The following is an 11,166-nucleotide window of genomic DNA, read 5'->3' on the forward strand; positions in this document are numbered from 1 at the left end:
TCAAAGCTAGGAACCCCTGCAGTTTCACCAGCCATATCTAGATTCCCAACCAGGTCTCCCTTTGTATCATAAATTATCCAAAAAAGAAGCCACTCTAAATAATAAATTAAATATTACTTATAAAAAGTACACCCCAGACCCACCCCCCCAGCCCCCCACCCCCCCAAACAAGCTGACAATTCACAAAGTTCTGAATTGTCAGGTTTACCCTACAGTAATTAAAAAAACAGCATTTCTCCTCCTCCCTAACCTTCCTTTCTTGCATCTGAGAACACACGTTCAGCACACACTGAGATCCCTTGGCCCATGTATCTGTGTTCGTGACATCTTGTAGAGTTTTGCTGTGGCTCTCCAACCAACAAAAAATCAGAGCATACAATGTACAGAGGCTCTCTACTGAGAGCAGGAGAAGTCCTTCAGAGAGTGCAGCAGAAATCCAGCAAGGGAACGTTACCCAAGAGCGGCAATGGAGAGCCCAGATACAGTCTTAGTGTGTGCGCTTCCATCTGATCTCACTGACCTGGAAATACTCAGGCATTTCTTTTCAGAATCAGGACATTTTGGAAGCAGGTATTTTGATAGCAAGTTACACTGACGCATGGGCTAGCATGTGTTTTCGAAAGCAGTGGAGTAGCATACAAAACATCTATGATTTTTTCCAAAGTCTGACTTAATTGGAAATCAGGTGAAAAGCTTTTCTGTACACTAGGAAAGTGACTTCTGAAAGTTACCAGAGAAATACAAATTATTTTAAGTCAAACGTTGCTTTGAAAATATTTAGAAAGAGATAGTAGGTTTGAGTGTATGACCGACTGCCCTGCTGCTCTGGACTGTTGGGGGTTCTCTCTTGTGTATGTGGGTGATAAACATGTGAAGATATTAACCTCTGGCCTTAGGGATGGTCTGCATTTAGATGAAGTAAATTGGTCCAGGAAGGGAAAGCGACTGCATTCTGCATCTATTTTAAAGTTCTGACAGTTTTGTTTTTGATAAACATGTGTCAAACTAGGGAGTTATTCTATTTTCTTTTTCTCTCTCTCATGAACTAGAAATGGACATTCTAAAATTACAAGGCGTCAGTCTGGAACACAGCTTTTTATATAAAAGGTAAGGGGATTGCTTTAGAGGCTTTTTTAGGGGGATGGGGTGGTTAGAATGTCAGTTCAGCAGCCACGTGCGAGACACTCTGTTATGTTTGGAGAAGACCTTCAACTGTTTCTTTAAACAGGGTCAATAGTTGTATCACAAGGGTAACTAGGAAAGAGTAACCATTTTCAAGCACAGACTATGAAGGCTTCCAGAAAGACCTGTACTTAGATTCTTTATGGGAAAGGCCAATGAGTGCCCAACATTATAGTTTCCACATGTCTGGAATGACACACCAGTGCTGGGCCTTCATAGGTCTTACCCAATGCAAGGGGCGGAAACATGTACGCCACTGGGAATGACCCTTATTTTGAAGAGAATAATGTTATACCCAACCCCTCCTAGCCTTCATAAATTCACCTCCTATATCCCTGCCCTCGCTTGATTTTTTTCCAGCTTGTTCAATTGTATGTGCACTTTATAATATTCAAATGTAAAGTTCCATTATTTAAATGCTCTAGAAGCTTATAGCTCTGTTCTATAAAGAGCTGTGACTGGTTTCTTATTGAGACTGAGTCACTAAGAACTATTTAACTTTTGGCTAGAGCATCCTCCAAGTGTTCTGTGCACCTTGAGCTATCTGCATTTTTGTGAGTTTCTCAAATGCAGAACTTCCTAGAGGAAAGTAAATAGCTTTCTTATCAGCATGAAATACCAAAGAAACATACCAAGCTTTTTCAAGAGGCGGCTTATGCCTGACAGTTCAGCAGAGCGGGAGGTTTCGGGGGCGGGGTCTGAGCATGCTCTGCCAAGTTTTATTTTCTTCTTTTTCAGGGAGAAATGACTCCTGGTGGCAGAGCTGCTGGTTGGCTGTCAAGCATCACCCCACGGGAATCAGAGAGATTTATGAGCTTAAAGAGCCCTGTTTGTCATGAACTAGACTCAGAGTAAGAGCAAAACAAAGGTTATCTTACACTATTCACAGATTTCTTCTTGTCAAGAGATCAGGAGACCGGGAAATTAGAAAGTTACCTGTACACTTGGGCAGGCAGTTGTACACACACGTGAACTATCTGAGAGAACAGGGAGCAGGGTTGTACAGAGTTGCAGTGAAGTCATGTTCAAACCATTGGGCCAATCTCCCAAAAGCCTCTTGTGAGAATGTAAATGGATTCTACCATATATTCCTTGCATGGAGCTAAGACTTATTAGCATTGCCAGTTACTAAGATAGAGCATTGGGTGTGTTTATGAAGACAGTTTCAAGAGCATGCTGAAATCATATACTGTATATTTTCATGTGTTTAAAAAATGTATCTCCTAAGATCAATGACTTTGACTAGAGGAGTTTGAAATGTTGTAAAAATGCTAGTTCTCTTGATTGTGCAGATAAAGAATACAGATTGAAGACATGACTAGTCCCTGAAATCTGCAAGATTTACAGCTCATTCCTACCTGGACCCTCAGGATGACTCTCCTTGGATGTCAGATGCCTTCAGAGAATGTTCCGTGTTTGTGAGGATTAGAAAAGAAAAGCTATCCTAGGACCTTGAGAGGGTAAGGTGGGCTAATGAACTGTTTTTTCCCCCTGATGTCATGGATTATTTTTTGTAAGACTCAATATTATGTTATGAAATGCCTTGTTCCAGGTCAGTGGAGTGTTGTTTGCCTAAGTGTTTAGATGTTGAATAAGAGTTATCTGCCCCAGAGGATAACGTCACATAGCTCTTCAGAAGGACTTCATGAAAATGTAAGTAAATTGAACAAGCACTCTTATTGAAGGAATGATTTCACAAATGGACCGGACTTTCTAATGAACCATTTGAACAAGCCCTCTCTTTGACATCAGATTTCCTTCCCGACATAAAACTGTAAAAAAATAATCTGAATTATTACTTCTGTTACAGTGCCATTTTGCTCAAAATATTTCATTCAGGGATTCATATATAATTACCCACCTAATAAAAGGAGCTATTAGGTTGTAAAGATCCTATTCCTTCCATGCTCTTTTAAAATTATGACCTACTCAAGCTTGAAATCAAAGGCAGAGCTGAAAGGAATAATTCAGCTGAACCTCTCTTATTGGGTTTTCAAGTTGCCTAACAGATAAATATGCAAACGGGCTCCCTTTTGGCGATTCAGCTGCACAAATGGATTAACTCCAAATTTGCAGCTGCAAATTCAGAAACTAAAAGGGTGCACACACAATGTTTTTAATTTCACCTAGTTGCAAGCTGTAGATAAACACGGCAATAGGAGTTTAAGGTTCTAGCTCACAATGAAGATGCAGTTTTTAAAGAGCATCCACCAGATTTAGGGTGATGTGTCAGAAGTGTCAAGCGATGTCTTCCCCCCGTTCCTCTCTGACTCTGGGCAGGTGTGGTACAGAAGGTTTCCTTGACAACAAGCCTGGCGGTTGCCACTCACCAACACTGCCTGCTCTGAGTCAGTGAGGACCCTGTTGGTGGAAGAGACATCACGCAAGAGAAGGTACTGTTTGAAACTGCCTTCCATTTTCCTTCCCTTCCTCAGATGGGATGGGTCTGCCACGTCCACAGAGGGTTTCAGGAAGGTAGATTGGGGCTAGGGGGTGGCATGGAATGTGTGGAGCTGGCCACCTGCCCAGGGCTGGCTGCCAAGGAGGACTCAGGGAGGGATGGGGTGGAGAGGAGAACTCTTCCAGCCAGACTTCTGAGGGAGACGGACTTGGTGAAGTTTGAAATATCATCACAGTGTGGGATGGCACAAGAGCCACCCAGATTGAACAGTGTCCTGTTAGAAGTTTTAAGCTCATAATTACCACGTGTCTGAGAAGATTGCATGTTGTATCCTCCTTCAGGGAATGGACTGGTGGTTGGCAGCATGCCCCTCGCTGGAGATTTTTAAATGTTCCTGTTCTCCAGACATCAGTGTTAACCAAGGGTGGATTTACAGATACCTTGCTAACATGGGTGAATTTCACAGCCACTTGCTGATACCCAGCACCTGTGCAAGTGTGACCGCGTTACAGAATGCACACCTTCTGTTTGCTCGCTTACTTTTTTTGTGCTGTCAGAAAAACATCCAATCCTTTGGTGAGAAAGTTCCCATGGGTGCTCTGTACTTTAAATTCGAAAACAAAATAGTGAGCTTGCACTGGTTTGCCGTGGCAGGGTACAGGCTTCAATAATGCACTTGCCTTTTGTAAGACTAGACCCACACATTAGGAGAAACTGACAGGCCTTGATGAAGAGCGTTAAGTATTCGTCATGACAGTGAGGTCACTGCAGTGGCAAAGGCCCAAGAGTATTCTCGCAGCTTCAGCTTTGACATTGCAGTGAAGATGTATCTTTGCTTTTGTTAAGGGACCCCAGAGTCCTCATTTTGAAACTCCTGATGCCCAAGAAGGAAGGACTGCTTCTTCCTTCGGAACTGCTTCAGGATCTTCCAGGAGTGAGTGGTCTTGACGGTTGACCTGTACACTGGTTAGTGTTCTTGGATACAGGTGTGCTGTTCATGGGTAACTGGTAATGCTGCAGAGGTCCCCGAAAATTCAGCTCATCAATTCAGCGATGCGTGTTAAAAGGCCGAGCCTGTGATAGCGTTAAGCTGCTTCATCAGCCCTTCCAAACTTGCCATTTGTTCACTCAGATCATCCTGTTCATACACCTAGAGAGAGAATGAGAGCAAAGGATTAGTGCAGGTGAATGTCGGTGCCTTCCTTTTGTAAGGGGGGGCCATCTCTGATCATTTCACTGTGCATTCTCATGCATGACACAGTGGCCCATAGCCCAGGGGCTTCACTCAGCATATGATCACTGGATGAAGACACTGGTCATAAAAGAGGCAGTGACGAAGGCCTGTGTGCTATTTCACCAGCTTCATCCCTGTGAGGAGGCTTCAGTGTTGAAAACAAAATCTTGTTTCAAATCAAGTTCTACCAATTACTAGCTATGTGATCTTGGACAAGTTAGTAAACCTCTCTGCTGTGTAGTTTTCAGGTATAAAATGATGATGATTATATCTTTTTCAAAGGCTATTCTGAGCATCCTGTGAGTTCAGCACATGGTAGATATTGAGTATGTTAGTTACATTTCTTGTCCATCAGGCTATAAACAGAATTTACATAAGCAGCTTTCCTTTGTAATACCACATAATCATTTTTTTTGTGGGAACTTGACCTCGTGGTATTAAACAGGTTGCAGATGGTACCTTCCTACAGGAATTTCAGCCTGCCAGTAAATGATCTGGTCATTTACTGTGTTATCTTCAGAGATGAACAAGGATTGAAAAGAGCCACTTTGGCTCAAAAGACTGGCCCTATATATGAAAAGGGAGGTTGCAGTGAGGTGATTAGTTTTGTTACTGCTTTCCCCAAATGATGTCATAGTTGTCTGGGTTGTTTTTCTTGAATAATCTAGATCTCATTGTCCAATACAGCAACCTCAAGTCAAAAGTAGCACCTGGGGTTTTGAAATGTGAATAGCCTAAATTGAGATGTGTTGTACATATAAAATATACATCATATTCTGAGCCCTTAGTACAAAAAAAGTAAATATCTTAATGATAATTTTTTAATATTGCATGTTGAAGTGATAATATCTATATGGGTTAGATAAAAATATATCATTAAAATTAATCTCACCTATTTATTTGCACATCTTTTCATGTGACTCCTAGGAAGTTTTAACCTGTGTGGTTCACATCGTATTTCTATGGGATAGTGATGACAGTGTGTATATAGACACACGTGCGTATTTATATATATGTATATACACACGTGTGTGTGTGTATGTATGTAAAGTCACTCAATATGTTGCTATCAGCTTGTATGTATAAAGATTGCCTTTAAGTATCAATGATTTTTTTCATATAACTAGATCCTTGATGTAATTTTTTTCCATAAAGTTTTTTCTCTTCATATTCAAGTGCAGGAAAACAGAACTAAACCAACAGTAAGAACAGTGAGGGCCTGGGCTTAATGGAGAGGGCTGGATGGCTTAGACTGCTTTGCACAGCACTGCCCCCATGAATTTCAAGGATGGCCTTACGTTGGCTGGATCCTCCGTTGGTTTGTGGCTCTCCTCAGACACTTCAGGGGCTGTTGGCACAGATACAGGAAGCAAAGGAGATCTTGCCTTTCCAGCCAACCCAAGAGAGGCTGTTTTAACATGAGTCTTGGGAAGAGTAGGCCCTAAAATAGAAAACAGAGTGATGAAAGTACTGTGTAAAACATTCTGGAACAATCTCGCAAGTGTGTAAGCCAAATCCAGTGGGTTGGCATTGCCTTTAGGCTATTGTTCATCCTGTTGTCAAGAGATGGGTTCTGACACATGAATGGGCTCATTTTATTTCTCCTGAATGGAAGACAAATCCTGATTAGGCCTCTCCAGATGAAGCTCCACCAGTCATATGTCATTGCGAGTGCATTTCGGATATCCCTGTGAAAGGTTGCGTGGGAACTGTGGAATGTTTGTCATACGGTATAAGTGTCAGGCCGGCTCAGCTGGGGCCGGTCGCAGCTTTGGGCCAGACAGCCCTGTCCTCAACCACCTGTACAAGCCATTCACTGTTTAACAAGTACCAAGGAACACTCACACAGTTGAAAGAGGTGGTTGCTCTGATCTGCAGAGCATTAGATGTTACAGTGCCAAACAGTTCTTTATGGCTAACCTGACTGAATATTTTCTGTTGGAAAAGAAAAAAAAAAGATACGATTCTGTCCTGATCAGTATAGTTTCTCTCAATGAAACACATTCTAATGCTCAAGAAAGTCATTTGAATAACTGCTGAGTTTCTACAAATTACATTTCAGCCTGCTACAAACAATAGCTACCTTTTATTTTAGGGTCTAAAATTTGCCTTATAAATTCTGCTTAACACATAGCAGCAAGTATAATTTTTCCCTATAGTCTAAAATACAAATTTTATAAAGGCGTGTATCAAATCAGCTAGTATACCTCATATACCTAAGGTCTTTTGTCATGTTTAGTATTGGAACCAAGGCCTTAGCATAGAAGGCATTGAAGCTATTACAATGTTTGCCTCAGTTCTCTTCTATAATGAATGATGCTATTCAAGTTCAAATGATCCCAGTGACATACTGTATATTTTGGGGGGGAGGGGAAGTTATTTTGACCATACTTTCAAAAATGTAATCTAGTTAATAAAACTCAAAAGTTATTTTACTATCAGATAAATAGGGGATTTTTGCTTATTAGAAAAGGAAGAATGCAAACCATCTAGGAAGCTAGCAATTTATAAATGCTAAACCCCATCCAGCACACATTTTCTCACACATTTTGGCCTAGCATCTAATTCCTTCATATTTATATTCAATTACCATTTTTCTTAAACCAAGGCTGAAAAGTCTGCAGTTAGAATCATTTATCACTAGAGGGTGATCTTAAGTTTTTGGTAACTCATATGAGAAGATATACAGACAGGAGAAGTAAGAATCATCTTATTAAGAAAGGAAATACTAATATTTGTGGAACTCCTACTAAGCTCTAGACTTGTGCTAAAAAGTTTACTTCATTTTAGGCAATAGCATAGTAGGGAAGAATTTGGGACTTAACAACTGAATCTGAATTCAGGTCCTGGAAAGCCTAACTATACATTCTACCTGTGTAATTCCTTGCTCAACTAACCTAATTTCTCTTGCCTGTTTCTTCATCTATAAAATAGAAATAATAATTTGTGAGGACTAATAAGATGATGTATTTAAAGTTGCTGATTTCCTGTAACTCTTTCAAAGAGAGCTAGCTGTTGATAAGATTTAACAGACTTTTGGACTCTGTGGGAGAAGGCGAGGGTGGGATGATTTGAGAGAATAGCATTGAAACATGTATATTACCATATGTGAAATAGATCGCCAGTCCAGGTTCAGTGCATAAGACAGGGAGCTCAGGGTTGGTGCGCTGGGATGACCCTGAGAGATGGGATACTAGGGAGGGAGGTGGGAAGGGGGTTCAGGATGATGGACCACATGTACACCTGTGGCTGATTCGTATCGATGTATGGCGAAAGCCACTACAATATTGTAAAGTAATTAGTCTCCAATTAAAATAAATAAATTGAAAATAAGATTTAATTGTCAAAACAAGCCTGCTAAGTATCCTATCTCCAGTTCATATATGAGGAGGCTAAAGGGAAGAGAAATGAAGTAACTTACCCAAATTCATACATTTCAGAAGGGCAGACAGAGTAAGAATTTTTACCAAGATCTGTCAAACTCCACTGAACACATTAATGTTTTTTTCATTGGCATGTTGATTTAATCCATCCAACTTAAATGAGCTTTTTGAAGAAGCAGTGTAAAAAAAACATGAAACCTAGTTCAGGACTATAAGTCATTTGAGGGTATAAACTACTTATTGTATTACAGTTTCTTATAGTTAAATTATGTTTGAATTTAAAGAGGAAAACAATGAATTTCGGCATTGATTTAAACTACTTTTATTACAGTGTTATTTAAATTTATACAAACATAAAACTTGGCATAACTTTTATAAACTTGTAGCTCTAAGCCTATTCTATAAAACCAAAACATGTTTAAGTTGAATAGCAAAGTACTATACAAATAACACAATTTAAATTAAGATCATCAATTTAATGAGACTGGAGGTCAATGGGCTAGAACAAAATAATCACGTAAATTTTGTACTGACTGCTGTGTCACACAAGTCATTTTGAGTTTGTCTTACACGATCATTTTTTACCATCAGTTTTTTTTTCTGGTTGAACAACTGGCAAACCTTCATTCTCCCAAAGAATGTAATAATACCAGCTGGTCTTCGTTGGATCTGAAGAAATCATTTGTGTAGTAAATCTACCTCTGTATTTTTCCTTTGGCCTCTGACTAGAAACACAGTGTTCCTACAGCCAACTTAGTTGTAAACCTAAATACAAAGGCAGGCACTAAAAACCCTGTCAGAGTGATGCTATAAAAGTACTCTCTAGCTACTGCAACATGTGCAATTCACATTGATATTGTAGATGATCACACAAGTGAAAGCACAGAGTTTAAAGAGGAGTCTTCATGCAGCACTGCTGAGCCCTGGGAACGCATCTATGGAGCTCCCACTGTGAAGGCCATTTTCTGAATTGTGTTTACAGTCCCTTCAAGTATGTTCACAATGTTCTGATTAAACCCAAGTGTAGTTTTATTGCCATGGAAAGACGTTCCTCTGAGCACATTCCAAGACCTCCTGGCTCTTCCTTCCTTAATAGAACCAGAGCAGCTACATTTGAATGATTTTTTGTTATTTTTTGTTAAAATTTTTACTTTGATTTTCTTGATGGTATATGGTGAAATCCAATTAGTTTTTGAATTTTAAATTTTAGTTCTTTAAAAATTATAGTTGATTGACAGCGTCGTGCTAGTTTTAGGTATACTACAAAGAGATTCCAGCACACACACATATATGTTCTTTTTCAGAGTCTTCTCCATTATAGGTTATAAGATACGGAATATAGTTCCCTTTGTTGCTGTGCAGTGGGTCCTTGTTTATTTTATATATAGTAATTTATATATATATATATATAAATGCTAATGCCAAACTCAAATTTATCCCTCCCTTCTACCCCTTTCCACTTTGGTAGCCTTAAGTTTGTCTTCTATGTCTGTATATCTGTTTCTGGTTTATAAATATGTTTTTAATATCATTTTTCAGATTCCACATATAACTAAGATTCTGTGGTATTTGCCCTCATTTAGTATGGTAATCTCTAGCTCCATCCATGCTGCAAATGTCACTATTTCATTCCTCTTTATGGCTGAGTAATTATATAGATGCTCTACATCTTCTTCGTCCCTTCTGTCGATAGACAGGTTGCTTCCATGGCCTGGCTATTGTGAACAGAGCTTCAGTGAACACTGGGATGCTTTTTGAAGTAGTGTTTTCTCTGGATCTATGCCCAGGAGTGGGACTGCTGGATCATATGGCAACTCAATATTTAAAAATTTTTAAGAAACCTCCATACCGTTGCCCATGGTGGCTGCACCAAGTTACATTTCTACCAATAGCGTAGGTTTCCAATTTCCCCACACCCTCTCCAGCATTTCTTATTTTTAGTCTTTATGGCCCTGGTGGCTCAGATGGTAAAGAATCTGCCAGCAATGCAGGAGACCTGGGCTCGATCCCTGGGTTGGGAAGATGCCCTGGAGAAGGGAATGGCAACACACTCTGGTATTCTTGCCTGGAAAATTCCATGGACAGAAGAGCCTGGCTGACTAAAGTCCATGGGGTTGCAAAGAGTTGGACACGACTGAGCAACTAACACACACATACGCACACGGCCATTCTGACTGGTCTGAAGTGATATCTCATTGTGGTTTTAATTTGCATTTCTCTGATAATTAGTGATGTTGCACATATTTTCATGTGCCTATTGGCTATCTGTGTGTCTTTTTGGAGAAATGTCTATTTAGATCTCCTGCCCACTTTATGATCAGGTTGTTTGGGGTTCTCTGATATTGAGCTCTATGAACTGTTTGCATATTTTGGAGATGAGTCTTTTCTTGGTCACATTATTTGTAAATATTTTCTTCTGTAAGTTGTCTTTTCATTTTATTTCTGGTTTTCCTTGCTGTGCAAAAACTTACAAGTTTCATTAGGCCCTACTTGTTTATATTTGCTTTTATTTCTTTTGGGAGATTGACCTCACAATAAACTGTGGAAAATTCTGAAAGAGATGGGAATACCAGAACACCTGATCTGCCTCTTGAGAAATCTGTATGCAGGTCAGGAAGCCACAGTTAGAACTGGACATGGAACAACAGACTGGTTCCAAATAGGAAAAGGAGTTCGTCAAGGCTGTATATTGTCATCCTGTTTATTTAACTTATATGCAGAGTACATCATGAGAAATGCTGGACTGGAAGAAACACAAGCTGGAATCAAGATTGCTGGGAGAAATATCAATCACCTCAGATATGCAGATGACACCACCCTTATGGCAGAAAGTGAAGAGGAACTCAAAAGCCTCTTGATGAAAGTGAAAGTGGAGAGTGAAAAAGTTGGCTTAAAGCACAACATTCAGAAAACAAAGATCATGGCATCCAGTCCCACCACTTCATGGGAAATAGATGGGGAAACAG

At 39.9% G+C, this 11,166-nt stretch overlaps 1 protein-coding gene and 1 long non-coding RNA gene across 2 annotated transcripts in view; one reads left to right on the top strand and one right to left on the bottom strand.

The window, feature by feature from the left end:
* The window catches only part of LOC104999268, a 67,584-nt gene extending 64,572 nt beyond the window's left edge, over window positions 1-3,012 (top strand). The window contains exons 3-6 of the long non-coding RNA XR_826579.1: window positions 1,050-1,107; window positions 1,921-2,033; window positions 2,475-2,642; window positions 2,735-3,012. This is a non-coding gene — a long non-coding RNA (uncharacterized LOC104999268). The remainder of the gene's footprint in view (window positions 1-1,049; window positions 1,108-1,920; window positions 2,034-2,474; window positions 2,643-2,734) is intronic.
* A 401-nt stretch (window positions 3,013-3,413) lies between these two features.
* Window positions 3,414-11,166, bottom strand: part of DCC (DCC netrin 1 receptor) — an 838,683-nt gene continuing 830,930 nt past the window's right edge. Inside the window, exons 27-28 of the mRNA XM_010854834.1 lie at window positions 6,116-6,258; window positions 3,414-4,733 (exon numbers count right to left, since the gene is read on the bottom strand). Of these exons, the coding sequence (XP_010853136.1) occupies window positions 4,644-4,733; window positions 6,116-6,258 (233 nt within the window). The 3' untranslated portion in view covers window positions 3,414-4,643. The remainder of the gene's footprint in view (window positions 4,734-6,115; window positions 6,259-11,166) is intronic.

This window comes from Bison bison, unplaced genomic scaffold (genome assembly GCF_000754665.1).
Source record: "Bison bison bison isolate TAMUID 2011002044 unplaced genomic scaffold, Bison_UMD1.0 scf7180017864349, whole genome shotgun sequence".
NCBI lineage: Eukaryota > Metazoa > Chordata > Mammalia > Artiodactyla > Bovidae > Bison > Bison bison.